The 16,258-nt window shown below is 39.4% G+C and overlaps 1 protein-coding gene across 2 annotated transcripts; it reads left to right on the top strand.

Annotated features, from left to right (window-relative positions):
* The first annotated feature begins 10,025 nt into the window (after positions 1-10,025).
* LOC126611482 (kinesin-like protein KIN-13B) lies at positions 10,026-15,730 on the top strand. Of its 2 annotated transcripts, none has more exons than XM_050279775.1 (12): positions 10,026-10,448; positions 10,710-10,916; positions 11,377-11,568; positions 11,986-12,087; positions 12,527-12,604; positions 12,759-12,840; positions 13,256-13,415; positions 13,503-13,805; positions 14,169-14,387; positions 14,482-14,836; positions 15,044-15,109; positions 15,347-15,730. In XM_050279775.1, the coding sequence occupies exons 1-12, from the start codon at positions 10,281-10,283 to the stop codon at positions 15,524-15,526; spliced, it is 2,112 nt and encodes a 703-aa protein (XP_050135732.1). In that variant the 5' UTR covers positions 10,026-10,280; the 3' UTR covers positions 15,527-15,730. The 2 variants fall into 2 exon arrangements, with proteins under 2 accessions (XP_050135732.1, XP_050135733.1); XM_050279776.1 differs by having other exon boundaries at positions 10,027-10,448; positions 10,713-10,916.
* The last annotated feature ends 528 nt before the right edge of the window (positions 15,731-16,258 follow it).

Genomic DNA, 16,258 nt, shown 5'->3' with positions numbered 1-16,258 from the left:
ACCTTACAGTTTGTACTTTTCAGTATTTGTGTACATATAGTCTGATACCGATCGGTGCACTTATACTTGCACAAATATAATTGAAGCAGCTGAGCCCGATGCCAACAATTCATGAACTTTGAAGTAACTACAGCCTTGTCTTTGGGCTCTAGAACCCAGAGGCCAAGACAAGTTCCTTCCTCGCCTGCAGTCGCGAGCTATAGAAGTCAGCAGCGTGTTCGATACCACCAGCACATTCATTCACTCATCGACCGAGCTCGGTTGTCGAGTTGGCACAATCGCATTCAACCAAAGGACGTAGTTAGCTCATTAGCTATTTGGCATGCGCGCCACAAAGGCTAAGTAGTTTTTAGGGTCAACACCTTGTTAGATATTTTCACACAAATTGCAATTATAGTCAGTTAATTAGAAAACTTGTCCGCACGTTGCTGCGGGTTCTGATTCCGTAATACATTTTCAATTACATTAATCAAGAAAATGCACATCTTAGTTCAACCAATTGCAAAAAAACACAGACGAACATATATAATTCAACATAAATTAAAACCAAATACCCAGGTTAACCAATATGGCATAATAAGTATTTTAGCTTGCATTTAGATTGAATTTATTTTTACATAGCTAACATCACAAAAATTAGATAATGCACCAAAATACACCGTAAACATAAAAAAAAAATAGAATGCACCAAAACTTGAGGCCCAATTCTCTGTTTACAGAAGAGAAAATCCCAAAAAAAAAAGGTGCATCTTAAAATCCAAGCATACATTAAAAATTCAACAACAAAGTTATAAAATGATTGTAAATGAATGAATATACCTCAAAAAGCCAAAGGCCCAAGTGCTCTCTCCAATGATCTAAATTTCTGAAATTCACAAATATAGCAAATCCATTAGCAACTTGACATGCTTAGTACAACCAAAATTCACAAGAACAAACAAATGATTGAATGAACAAACTATGTGAGCTAATTAAATATTCACACGCATTGTACTCACACACACTGCATACACATACACTAAGAACTAGAAATTTTTATGCATATGTCATCTGACGTGCAATCTTGAATATTGTGCCAGAAAGCTTGCAATGATGAGACTCTGCATTCGTGGTGTGTACATGAAGAACGAGAAATTTTCTCCATATCTTCATTAGTTCCAACCGTCCGATTTAAGGATCTTAAAGTGAGTCGATCCGGATTTGACGATTGGATTTATTTTTTGAAATGACATATATAAATCCTCGAATCTTTTCCTTTTACTTTACCAAAAACTTTAAAACTATTTGTTGTTAAAAAAGGGCTCCAACATTCTTTTCGTACTGATTTTAAACATTCTTTCCATTTTCTTCACACTTTTCGCATGGCGTCTTCAAGTAATAACCCTAAACTGACCAATATGTCATTAAACCAATGATCATTGTCAAAGGGGAACGGTCTGATTTTCTATTCATCTCCATACAGAAAACAGAACTGGATGATATAACTAGTTAGTTCGGTACTATTGTTCCAAGGGGAAGATTCAGAGAGAGAAAAGATAGGAAGAAAGCAATGTTCTAAAAATCGCTAGGCGGTAATCGAGTGGAAAAAAATGGCCTAGGCAGGGTCTAGGCATTTTATTCTACTTTAATTAAATTGACTATAATATATATAAGTGTAATGTGAGAGTTTATAACAGTAAAACCTCTCTAAAGTTACATAGTTAGGACGAAACTAATTTTATAACTTTAGGCAGGTTATTACTTAATAAATGTGTTTATATCATACTTGACCAATCCTGAAACTACTGAGCACCGGTCAATGTTATATCGTCAAGTACCTAGAAGAGTTTCCTTCCAACCAGGAGGCCAATCACAGTGCGACACGTGTCGACACCAGAAGCCAATCATAGCACGACATGTGTCAACATTAGAAGCCAATCACAACACGACACGTGTCAATGTCAGAATGAAACTAGAAACTCTCTTCTATAAATAGAGATCATTCTCTCACAATATTTCCTAATGTCATTGGTACTAAATCATTCACTAGTACTCACTAAAGGAGAGCTTGAACCTATGTACTTGTATAAACCCTTAACAATTAATGAGAACTCCTCTACTCCGTGGACGTAGCCAATCTGGGTGAACCACGTACATCTTATGTTTGCTTCCCTGTCTCTATCCATTTACATACTTATCCACACTAGTGATCGGAGCAATCTAGCGAAGGTCACAAACTTAACATTTTATGTTGTACCAAAGTTCTCACTGATTTTGTGCATTAACATTTGGCGCCATCTGTGGGAACGACACTTATTCCCACTCTCTTCAGCTTTGTGAAGCTGGTTTCCACCATTCGTACACTCTCTTTTGACCAGGCATCCATTTCCAACATAGGGAGCAAAGGAAGCCATATCACACAGAATGACACCCTTCTTGCACCTAGTGTGAAGCAACGAAAGAAGAAAGGAAAGAGGGTTGCTCTTCAAGCTAAAGTCGATGAGCTAGAAGCTCAGAACAACAAGATAGCAATGAAGAATGAGGTCCTCTAGAAGCAGTATGAGAAGCTCTTTGAGACGCTTCATGAAACTAGGCATACTCAAACACGCGAGCTCGTTGCCCTTGTAGACATCAACCATCATCTGGGTGCCCTCCAACACGGAGGGTCACCTCCCTTCGACATGGGTATTCCTGATGAGGAGCGCGCTAATCATTAAAACATTGATCAACATGAGACTTCTCTCAACCCAGATGCTTCGACTTGAAGTAGAAGAAGTGGAGGAAGACACCTCATTGCAGAAGGGTTGGAAGGATCAAAAACCGTTTATCATAACTGCCGAGACTTCCTAAAGCAACGTCGAGAGAATCCCCTCCACATATGTTCGAAGATCAATGACCCAAGGGTTTATGAAAGACTCGGTCCCCTCTCACGACCCAGGCCAGCTGCCAATCTAGGGAAGGAACGACAGGTCCCAGAGGAACATGAAGGTACGGGAGACTGAGATATTCCGACAAACTCACCCTAGAAGTCAGTACGGTGAGTCCAAGAAAAAACCACACGACCATGCTCAAACTTTCCAACTTCCAAGAGGCGATGGAGACTTACGAAAGAAAATTCCAGTGGTACATAACTCCACTCATGACCCTCTTGTCCTACAGCTCCTTGATGAAGTAAACAAGTTGAAGGCCGAACGTCAGGCCGATATACCTGACTGGAACCAACCTAGGCCTGACCCTGTCACAAGAAGGATCTTTAACACCCATTTCAAGCGAAGACAAAACAAACACTTGGTTTACAACTTTATACTGGAAGGGAGGACCCAATTGAACACTTTAACCTCTTTGAGTCCACCATGGCATATCAGATGCACACCGACGAAGAGCGATGTCTTCTCTTCCCCTCCACCCTATCTGGAGGATCTCTAAACTGGTATTGCCGTATTTCACCTGAGACAGTACACTCATTTGAGGAATTGAGGAAACTGTTTGTCTCTCAACACATCTTCCAGACCGATCACTTGCATTCTGTAGATGACTTGTACACTATTCGCCAAAAGCCGGATGAGTCACTACAAGAGTATGCTGGTCGCTTCAGCTATGAGTATTCTCGCTGCGCTGAGGCAGATGACAAGACCGCCCTCAAGGCCTTCACGGCAGGCCTACGTGATTTTTTCTTCAAGTACATGATCAATGCCAACACTTGGAAGACTTACTTTGAGGTAATGACACAGACTTACAACCACGTCTCCGTCGAAGCAAGGACATACCAAGGGAACCCCCATATGGTTAACCCCTATCAACAAATGGGAAGTGGAAGTTAAGTTCTACCAAGTGAAGAGACATTGGCCATTCAGACTCCCATTGCATCATCTCATGCCTCATTTAGCTACTCGCTAAGTCACCAAACGTATCTGTCTCTTGGTAAGAAGAATGATTTTTACTCTCATCAAGCCCATTACAACAAGAGGGATAAAAGTTCGCATCAAGACAACCAGGGGTGAACGTACCGTCGACTATTATGACTATAGGGCCAAGCCTCACTCTTTCAAAGTGGAGGACTATGTACTAAAGGAAATGTTATCATAAGAAGGCATACATATTACAAATGTTTTGACTTTCAATTGCTTGAGATCTTTTGTCACACAAGCCATTCGGCAAATATTTAAAGAAGAGGGAATTCAGACAACTTCTTTTGAGTCTTTTGCGTTCCTAGCACTGGAACACTTGGTCTACACTGACCTACCCTTATACTCCAACTCAGAGGTTCAACATACGTACTTTGACACAAATTATGTGATACTAAGTGTTACAACCAACATGGTTCACATATCAAAAACATGGATCCCTTCATGCATAGCAAAACATTCATAAGCATCACTCATATCAATCAACATAAACATTATACATTCCAACACATTCATACATAAACATCATACATTCCAACACATTCATACATAAACATCATACATTCCAACACATCCATACATAAGCCAACTGTGTTTCGATAGGGTTCAACATACTTTGTGTCTTCGACACTTGCTACAATATGCCTCGACACCTTGCCCTTATTCTCACCAACCAGGTGATAAAATGTGAAGAAGGAACTCATCTTCATGCCACCAACCAGGTGATGAAATGTACAACCCGTACTCTAATATCATTTGGCAACTTGCCATTCATGCCACCAACCAGGTGAAGAAGGAACTCATCTTCGTGCCACCAACCAGGTGATGAAATGTACAACCCGTACTCTAATATCATTTGGCAACTTGCCACTCATGCCACCAACCAGGTGAAGAAGGAACTCATTTTCATGCCACAAACCAGGTGATGAAATGTATAACCCGTACTCTCCTTCATGCCACCAGCCAGGTGATAAAATGTACAACCAGTACTCTAATATCATTTGGCAACTTGTCACTCATGCCACCAACCATGTGATGAAATGTACAACCCGTACTCTAATATCATTTGACAACTTGCCATTCATGCCACCAACCAGGTGAAGAAGGAACTCATCCTCGTGCCACCAACCAAGTGATGAAATGTGATGAAAGGTGATGAAGGAACTCACTTTCGTACCACCAACCAAGTGATAAGAGCAACTTACCATTCATTCCACCTACCAGAAGACGAGTGGTACAACTTGTACATGTGAACTCCTAACATTCACAAATAATAATAAACCCTCAAGCTTGACAACTTAACTAGGGGAACACTTATGCCCAACAAAAGTTATAGTTACCAACAAAGTCTTATTGCAAGCCAACAACAACTTCAGTGCATGGCATACGAAGATCAAGCTATTCATCCATCTGAATCTCGAGAGCCAGACTCTCAACATGATTACTTTCTCAAAAATCAAAGAGACACTGCTATCCGAATCTCAAGAGTCAGACTCCCAACAGGATTGCTTTCTCAAAAATCAAAGAGGCACCGTTCTCTGAATCTCGAGAGCCAGATCCCCAACATGATTGCTTGTTCGAAAACCAAAGAGGCACCGCTCTCCGAACTTTGAGAGCCAGATTTCATTGGATAAAACTTGTCTGCAATTTTCACACGCAACATCAGCTTTCCAGATACAACAGACCACTTTTTCAAAGTGCTCTGACAAAGTTAAAACATGTGAAGCTTGCAACTCCCACTACATTACTATGACCAAGCAGGGTAAATGAATAACACTACTACTTGTTGTTAAAGAGACTCCTATATATGTTGACCTCTATCCTCCACAGTCAGACAGATCTGCAAATAAAAAAAAAATGCTCAACTTTTCTTCACATCCAAGAGAGCACTCTTAGCAGAGTCTCTCAAAATACTCAACTTCTTTTCTTCCCGATAATACCTCTGCAAACAAGCCACACCAGAGCAAGAGTATCTCATATCATCATGATTAAAAGCAAGAGTATCCCATATCATTCTTTTTCCCTGTTTTTTCCTTTGGCCTTGTTCTTACCTGCAAGACAAGGAGAAAGAGAGCAATCAGTCAGCACTTGGAATCAAGCTTCCAGTCATGAACTAACTGCCTGGAACCCCTTGCCTGACTACTTACTTGACATTGCTTTCGAGTACTCATCTTCAACATCTTATGCTTCCAGAGAAGATACCATATCTGCCTGAAGAACATATAGGGCAAGTGAGAAGGATACAAGGAAGCATGTGGAGACAAGCGTAACAGAACACGTGCCGATACATCCACTACTTTGTCAACAGCAAAAGTATCCCATATCATCAAGGTCGAACGTACTCATAGATTTGATGGATTTGTTTTGACCATCAAATTCTTGAGTCGACCTTATACTCTAGAGGAAGCCAGAAAACCCTCCAGCCCAGTTCAAGAATAAGCCTGTGAAAAGTTACTTCTTTAAAAACAAAAGTATCTCATATCATCTCTTTTCTATTTGCTTCTCCTTATCCTTGTTGCTGTTTACGACACAAGGAGAAGAAGAACAATTAACCGGAATCCGAAGTCGAACCTCCGATCCAGGTTGCTTGCTTGGAAGTTTGATTGCTTACCTTGTCTGTTACCTTATTCGGCAAATCTCCTAGCTCGACGACTTGGGGGACTCCTACTATAGGGTTTGTATCGCACTTGACCAAACCCGAAACTACAAGTAAGCTTCAATGAAATTGATACATTACCTTGTGCATCTTCATCGTTTAAAAATACCACCCCTAGATGGAGGAAAAATACTTCCAGAGAAGATGTCACATCTACATATGAGACAGATAAGGCAAGTGAAAATGATACCACACTTCGGTACTTAGAAGTTTTGTGATTACTCAATGGCTTGGATCTTGCAAGTCCCCAACCGAGGAGTTTCCCTCACTCAAGAACTTAGGGGAGCACTGTTTATACCATACTTGACCAATCCCGAAACTACTGAGCACCGGTCAACGTTATACCATCAAGGACCTAGAAGAGTTTCCCTCAAACCAAGAAGCCAATCACAGCGCGACACGTGTCGACATCAGAAGCCAATCATAGCGCGACATGTGTCAACATTAGAAGCCAATCACAACACGACACGTGTTAATGTCAGAATGAAACTAGAAACTCTCTTCTATAAATAGAGATCATTCTCTCACAATATTTCATAATGTCATTGGTACTAAATCATTCACTAGTACTCACTAAAGGAGAGCTTGAACCTTTGTACTTGTATAAACCCTTCACAATTAATGAGAACTCATCTACTCCGTGGACGTAGCCAATCTAGGTGAACCACGCACATCTTGTGTTTGCTTCCCTGTCTCTATCCATTTACATACTTATCCACACTAGTGACCGGAGCAATCTAGCGAAGGTCACAAACTTAACATTTTATGTTGTACCAAAGTCCTCACTGATTTTGTGCATCAACAAAATGTATAGTTAAAATATATTATTTATTAACTTATTTATCCTTAACGAGTGTTGCATTTCCTAAATAGGATTCCTTAAGCACCATGTATTTTATTTCTTACATATTTTTGTACTGATTTATAATTATAACTATGTAGATGTGTGTTTCCTTAAGATAAAGCCAAGAAAACTTTATAACTTATAATAATATGGAGTTTATTTTACTACATAAATGGTCCCAAGTTGGGACCCGAATTTTTTTTTATAACTTTAAGAAAGTTATTCTATTATGAAGTATTACTTTAGGAAGGCTTTACTGTATAGTGGTGGGATATATGTCATATCCTGACCCGGGGCGGACCACTTCCTGGGCCCGTTCCACCACCGTAACACGATATTGTCCGCTTTGGGCTTACCATTCCCTCACGGTTTTATTTTTGGGAACTCATGAGCAACTTTCCAGTGGGTCACCTATCATGGGAGTTCTCTGGCCTCATTCTCGCTTAACTTCAGAGTTCCTACGGAACCCGAAGCCAGTGAGCTCCCAAAAAGCCTTGTGCTAGGTAGGGATGAGAATATACATTTAAGGATCACTCATTTGGGCGATGTGAAATGTTACAATCCACCCCCCTTAGGGGCCCAACGTCCCTATCGGCACACTTCCAGCCAGGGATTGGCTATGATACCATTTGTCACATCATGACCTGGGGCAGACCACTTCCCGGGCCCGTTCCACCACCGTAACACTATATTGTCCGCTTTGGGCTTACCATTCCCTCACGGTTTTATTTTTGGAAACTCACAAGCAACTTCCCAGTGGGTCACCTATCCTGGGAGTTCTCTGGCCTCCTTCTCGCTTAACTTCAGAGTTCCTACGGAACCCAAAGCCAGTGAGCTCCCAAAAGGTCTCGTGCTAGGTAGGGATGAGAATATACATTTAAGGATCACTTCCCTGGGAGATGTGGCATGTTACAATATATAATAAGGAAAACTAATGAAAAAGGCTTAAAAACTTTGAGTTTTAACAATAAGGACAAAATAAAAGGTAAAGTGAATAGTATCATGATTGATTTTTTAGTGTAAAAATGTAGTTTTTCGTTAAAGTGAACAGTACTGAGAGTTTTTCGTTAAAGTTCCCATAATAATATGGTGGGGTCTTAAAAAGAAAAAGAATAAAACACAACCAAACAAAAAAAAAAGGTCAAAAGATGATGGGTTAAACGAAAAGGAATCCTCTCCGGATCCCTTCCTACTGATCTACTAAATCAGGGAATCTGTGCCATTGAAATTTGATCCAACACCTAAAGTTATTATAACTTTTAAAGTGGACCCCTGTTTGTAGCCGTTGGATCAAAATTCAACAGCATGAATTCTCTGATTTGGTGAATTAGGAGGAAAAGATTCGGAAATGATCCATTTCCGGGTTAAGATAAAAGAAAAAAGGAATAATAAAAACGAAATAACATGAAAAAAGAAGATAGTGGTGTCATTTTAATGAGAAAAAAATGAGATAATTATGTTGTCAAAACCACTCGCAACTTTAGAAAACGACGCCATGTTGTCTGGGTAAAGATTAAACAGTATCTTCTTCTTTGCAAGTTGCACCGCCGGTTTTGCAACAAATTTTTTCTCAAGTTTTAGCATAGTTCTTCATATAAGCCTATCTAGCCCATCCCCACATAGTCCCGCTTAGTCTTGCCCAAGCGGCCGCCTTATATACTTTACGATTTTGTGATTGATTAGGGGTTCATCGCGGCGGTAATCAACCGTCTAGAGCTTAGATGCTGCTAAGGCCGATTTTTAGAACACTGGTAGAGAGGAAAATGGTAAGAGTAGAAGACACAAAGAGAAAAGAGAAAGTCGTGAGTATAGATAGAATGGAGAAACAAGATGAGAGAAAAGATGAGAGAGGGCTTCTCATAATGAAGATGGTGTTAGGATACTAATAAAATAATTTATTCAATTTGATATTTTAAGTAAGAAAATCGCAAACCAAATTAGCCAAAACTAAAACAATTTTTTTTCAACTCAATTCGACCCGCTTGACTGGTTTAAATGCCAACATTTAGAGTAGAACTTTTTAAGTATTTTTAGTCAAAATGATCTCTGAGATTGTTATAACTCCTCACTTTGATTCTTGATATTTAAAATCGGTAGAAGGAGTCCCTCAAATTGTCCACCGTCAATCATTTTACTCATTCTGTGAAAAATCTCTGTTAAATTGAAGAAACCACATGTACTCTTGATTTTTTGGGCCGGGCTTGAACCAATTTATATAAAACAAGAGCTTCTAAGAGTCCAAACCCAAAAGCCGAAAATAAAAGTTCGAGAAGGGAATAATTGCGCCGAGCTGCCCAAGCGGGTCCCAAAATCCAACGCCATACAAGCATTTACCGCCGGTTTGATATCCGTACCATTCAAATTCGGCCGTCCGATGACCCACCAGCCAAAACCCTCGCAATTCCTCGCCACGTGGCACCGCGAGTCACAGAATTTGAATGAGGATCGTCAAGCGCGCAACAAAACAAGTCGGCCCCACCACGTGATGGCGGGCCCGAGGCATTCGAATGCAGAATGCCGGGTCCCACCAGAGCTAAAATCCCTTGTCACGTGTAAATCTTAAGCCGCACGTGCCGCACTGTTTTTTCAAAAATTCGAAGCATTTCTCCTCCTCCTCCTATATCTTGGGGTTTACAGGAGGTCCGCTAAAGTTCAGCTTATATAGCACACCAGATTTTTTACTTTTTAAAAAAAAAAAAATTTTAAAAAAAATGGAAAAATATTCGGAGAGAAGCTTCGAGCTGTGAAAAAGGAGCCTCCCTTGCAGTAATAAATGATCGAGATTTTTTTGTGTGCTTGAAGATAGAGAGAGAAAGAGAGAGGGGTTGAGGTTCCGATCTGGGTTTTTGATTGGAGGGTCCGATTGAGATTTGGATCGGGTCGGAGTGAGAGAGAGATGAACGGAGTTGGGAGGCAAGGGCAAAGATCTGGTGCGGCGGGGGTGCACCACCAGCGGCAATACTCTGATAACTTCTTGGAGACTTCGTCCAATGGGAGGTGGCTTCAGTCTGCTGGTCTTCAACACCTTCAGTCTTCTTCCAACTCATCTGGTCCTCCTCCTCAGGTATTTTTTTTGCTTTCCCATTCAAACCTATCCGAATTTAATCAAAACATTGTACCAAATCTGAAATTTGGGTACATTGTAATCAGCATTTATTGTTTTTTCCCTGGAATTTTTTAATTTTTTAAAACTTTTTTGGGTACATTCTGATCGGACCCAGATGGGATTTTGACTAAAATGTTGAAGCTTTGATCTTTGTAGATCTGATGGTATGATTTTGTATCTAAGCTATTTCATTGTTTTGCTTTTTGGTTGAATTGAAAGCAGGACTATGGTTTCTATGGTGGAGGTGGAGGAGGACCGCCTTCTAGAGTGTACCGGAATGCGCAGAGAGGGTACAATGAGTTTTACGCGGAGGCTCCGTCGACACCTCCCTTCAATTCCCGGAGGAAGAGCGACGAGGAGTCGCCCAATGAATTCAGTCCTGGACTCTTGGATCTGCATTCCTTTGATACTGAGCTCATTCCTGATGTGGGTTACTTTCCATTTCTGAATTTCATTAAAGATTTTTTCCGTTCAGGTTTTATGATCCGTATTTGGAAATGTGTCTGTGCCCATGCATTATATTGCTATTGCATCTTGATGTTGTAATTATCTTCATGAAAACTTCCCATTATAAACTTTGTGATGATTAATTGTTTCATTTACTTTTCCTATTGCTTCGGAAATCTTAAACTTGGATTCACAGTAATGCGACCGCAAGTTAATGGAAGAAATTTTATTTCTTTGTATGTGCATTCCTCTTTTCTTTGATGAATTAGAATTTGTCTACATTTCCAACTACTAATGTTTACATGAGGTTCAGTTTCATTTTTGTTTTGTTGATAATAGATGTTTTGTTTTTCTTTGTTTTTGTTTCATTTTTTTGTATTTAATAAAAAATGACTTTTGATGTATTGTCCTTCTAAGTTCTTATGTATCTCATGTACAGCTGCCAGTCTCTGGGTTATACGATGGCGCTTCTCTATATTATCCTTCACGGGGAAGAAGCTTTGATGATTCTGAACCCTACATTTCAAATAACAAACAAATAGAAAGGGCTCGGGTACCAGAAAACAACCTCCAGAAAAGTTTTGCTGCAGACAAAGAGAAAGCTAGTTCTGTAGCAAAGATCAAAGTTGTGGTATGTCCAGTTGTAGCATCATAATTAGTGCTTGTGATTTATACTTTTTACCTGAAATATTGCAAGCCGACACTCACCTCTCCCAGACCCTGCATAAAGCGGGAGCCTTGTGCACTGGGTACGACCTGAAATATTGCAAGCGTAGTGCTATCCACGCACCCATTTTTAGTTCTCACACACCCCTCTCAACTTCCGGCCATGTGTGGGAGGTAAAAATGGGTGCGTGAATAGCACTATCCATATTGCAATACCCATAAAACCACCAGGCATTTGCCGATTCACACGTTGTAATTCCCGTACATATGAAGTGCCCTCATTGGTTAAGAAGAAATTATTTGGACTTCATGCAGCATCAGGCCTGTTATATTTGTCTTTTATTTTATTTCAAAAATTTGTTTTGTGATGGCATGAATGCAGGTACGCAAGAGACCACTTAATAAAAAGGAGTTAGCTAAGAATGAGGAAGATATCATAGATACACTCTCAAACTCTGTCACAGTTCATGAGACAAAGCTCAAGGTAAATGCCACTTAATGATGATGGCATGATTACAGCTTGCCGGAGATATATTTGCCATCTGGCTAAAAAGAAAAATGAAGGTGTCTCTTTTTGTGCCCAAGAGAATGATGAAATTATTGTATACGCATAATGATGAAAATTCTGCATTGCTTAAAGTTAGAATGAACGAGCTTGAATAAACTCCAGATGCGTCAGCCTTAGAAGAGAGTTAGAAAAATATTGCTAAGTACACAAACTTGTTGCCACTTGTGGTTGTAGTGTGGAAATATTTAAGATTTGTGTTTTATTTGTATGTCTTGTTAAGTTGTTAAGCATTTCACTATAATCTTTTAGGGTGTTTCTTACATTCCCTTACTCCATTGTGAACCTGATACTTAGCTCATCAATCTACCTGTACCAATGCCTTTATATCTCTGAGTTAGCTTTTGATGTTCTGCAGGTTGACCTAACAGAATACATGGAAAAGCATGAATTTGTGTTTGATGCAGTGTTGAATGAGGAAGTGTCCAATGATGAAGTATGTATAGTGCTATTAAATGAATCTCATAAAACAAAAATTACAAAAACGTAAAAATCTAGAATGATTGGATTCTAATCAATAAGATTATAAACTAAACATGGCTCTCAATACATTTTAGGCTTATCATACGGTTTTTATCCTGTACTTTTAGGTGTATCATGAGACTGTGGAGCCCATAGTTCCAATAATTTTCCAACGCACAAAGGCGACCTGTTTTGCATATGGACAAACTGGTTAGTAGCCCTCCATATCATGGTTTTATTTTGATAAACAATGAATCATTCGTGAGGACACCTGCTGATAGATCCTACTTTGAGCATATTATCCTATGTTAACTGTGGAATGGTGTAAATTTCTAACACCACTGTGTATTCTTTTCCTTTCATCATTAGTCATTACAGACCCAAACAAACTCACATGCTTAAAAACTATGCAATTCTCTCTCTCTCTCTCTCTCTCTCTAAGTAAAGACTGTAAAGTGCGCGTTGCACACACACACACACACCTCAAACTGTCAGAGTGAATTGACCGAAAATCTGTAGCATTAGAGAAAGGGTCAATTAATGCCATTTTATAACTTTTCACCCTTGTTTTGATATATGTTATTAGTATGGTAAACATGTGCTTACCTTTTGGTTGCCCAATCAGGGAGTGGAAAAACTTATACGATGAAACCATTGCCTCTTAAGGCATCCCGAGACATCTTGAGGTTGATGCACCATACTTACCGGAGCCAGGGATTTCAGCTGTTTGTGAGCTTCTTCGAAATATATGGGGGGAAACTTTTTGATCTCCTCAGTGATCGAAAGTAAGCCATTCTAGCCTTTATTCTCTAGTTAGTATTTAGAGGTTTATGACATCTTGAAACTTGAAACTTACAATTTGAATTCTACAGAAAGCTTTGCATGAGAGAAGATGGTAAACAACAGGTTTGTATCGTGGGTTTGCAAGAATATAGAGTGTCAGATGTGGAGACCATTAAGGAGCTCATTGAGAGAGGAAGTGCCACAAGAAGTACTGGTACAACTGGTGCAAATGAAGAATCCTCTCGTTCACATGCAATACTTCAGCTTGCTATAAAGAGGTCAGTTGATGGCAATGAAAAGAAACCTCCCCGTCTTGTTGGCAAGCTCTCCTTTATAGATCTTGCTGGAAGTGAACGGGGTGCAGATACTACAGATAATGATAAACAGACAAGGTATAATCCATTCCATCTTCAATTTATTTTATCCCAAAGGAAAACCAAGATATTGCTTTTATGCATTTCACATGGTAGCATACAGCACTAGAAGTCACCGTTTAATATATTAGACAAGATATCTGAAATCACCTATTCTTCTATGATTATGGGGTAGTAGAGATTTTTAGTTTGTCACGATTCACATCAGTGGATGAAAACATTGAAAGGGACCATAGCTCAAGTCACATATAAGATTTTCATCTTTATTTTTGTTATTATTTAGTATAATTATCAATAAGTCACACATAAGATGTAGATGTTCTTTTCTCGATAATTGTGGACTTCAAGCTAAAATTGCTGTTTTGAAAAAATTCAATGCAGAATGGAAGGGGCTGAGATTAATAAGAGCTTACTGGCATTGAAGGAATGCATTAGAGCTCTTGACAATGACCAGGGTCATATTCCTTTCCGAGGAAGTAAACTAACGGAAGTTCTTAGGGATTCATTTGTTGGTGACTCCCGTACTGTGATGATATCGTGCATATCACCAAGCTCAGGATCCTGTGAACATACTCTCAATACTTTAAGATACGCTGACAGGTAAGATGCATTCTTGTACCAGTACACTTTCTGGTATATATGTTGCTCGTTTGTTCACCTGCTAATGTTTCTTGCTATTAAAATCACATTCTAGGGTCAAAAGCCTTTCGAAAGGGAGCAACCCTAAGAAGGATATGTTACCTTCAACACTAAACCTCAAGGAATCAACAAATATACCCCTACCTTCAGCTTTACCCACTGCTTCTGCCTACGAAGTTGACACAAATGATACATGGACTGAACAAGTTGAAAAGGAGGAATTTGATGCATCAGAAGAGTCTTATTATGAGGCCAAAACATCATGGAAGAGAAATGGGAAGCTAGAGCAGTACAATGTATCAGCTACAGAGGATAAAGTACGTAAGCCCAATGGTCAGACAAAATCAGAACTGCCAAAGTTTCATTCAAGGAAGTCAAACTCAGATGACGATTTGAATGCCCTGTTACAGGTAACAAGAGACTTGAGTACAAAGACTTAGTAGAAATATTTTAGAAATTGTGTGGTGGATAAATTTGTGAGATGAGCAATAATTTGATAACGTGGTGTAACAGTCACCAGAAATATTTGTGAGACAAGCTTTCTATAATTTCTACAGATAGGATTAACCACTATATAACCTAGAGTTAATGTGCAAAGCCTATGTTGCATTTTCCAGGAGGAGGAAGATCTTGTAAGTGCTCACCGGAAACAAGTTGAGGACACTATGAATATTGTTAAAGAGGTATGTGGTTGCGATTGAATAAAATTCGCTGGGTCATAGTTTAGCATGCAAGAGCCTACAACTTGGATGAGGTTTCTAGAGTTTTTAAATGCCATCTTATGTCGTGTTTTTGTGTTTACGCTTCCACAGAACCTGATGCACAACATTTTGTTAGTTTTTCCAAACATGTGGATATACTTTGGAAGACCTTATTTTGTCTGCACGTATGATGTTTTGACTTGTGTAATGCATTTGCAGGAGATGAATCTCTTGGTAGAAGCAGATCAACCCGGGAATCAGCTGGACGATTATGTTTCTAGACTGAATGCCATTCTATCTCAGAAGGCTGCAGGCATCCTGCAATTACAAAATCGTTTAGCTCATTTCCAGAAGCGTTTAAAGGAACACAATGTCTTAGTGTCCTCTTCGGGTTACTGATTTCGTGCGGAACTGCAGACTATAGTTGGAACACGTGCTGCTGCTCAACAAAGTAAGATTGTAAAATGGTGTTCGAAATAGCATTATGGATTGGTTAATTCTTCATGTAATCTTTGATAAACTCTACCACCCCTCAGGGGACTTGGAGTTTTCCTTGGATTTACTGTCCAATTTTCTCTTAAATATATACCATTTTCACAGCAATTCGATATCTTTTTATTTACCAGCCATTGCATGGATTCCCATTTACATGCCGCATGGGCATGCTTCTGTAAAGTTCTGGATTGTGCTGTAATTTCATTACATTTTTAGTTGTTGGAGACTGGTTTAGTCGTTGTACCTGTCTTCTTCAGCAGATTTTTATGCATAAAAGATTTCTGCACATTTTTTGTTTTTATGTAATTCCGTAGGAAGATGGATATCCATTAGAGAGGAACTGCATTAATGCACGATGCATACAAGATCACATTCATGAGAGAGTAAATGTGAAGCTTAACCTTTGGTCAGAAGTGTTGGAAACTAAATGTCTTTGCTTAGGTTGGTTAAAGACAATGTATATGAAGAGCAAGTTCAGTGGGAATAGTAGTCCCAATGAGATAAAGTTGAGGATTAGAGAGTAGGAAGTATCACAATTTGGATTGCAAGTATCAATGATAAGATTAACTCATGCTCAACTGATCCTAACATTTCAGCAAATTAATCCGGGAGTAGGTGCCCCTTAAGAATTCAAAT

Source organism: Malus sylvestris, chromosome 17, assembly GCF_916048215.2.
Source record: "Malus sylvestris chromosome 17, drMalSylv7.2, whole genome shotgun sequence".
Lineage (NCBI taxonomy): Eukaryota > Viridiplantae > Streptophyta > Magnoliopsida > Rosales > Rosaceae > Malus > Malus sylvestris.
This window is presented reverse-complemented; position numbering and strand designations above follow the sequence as displayed.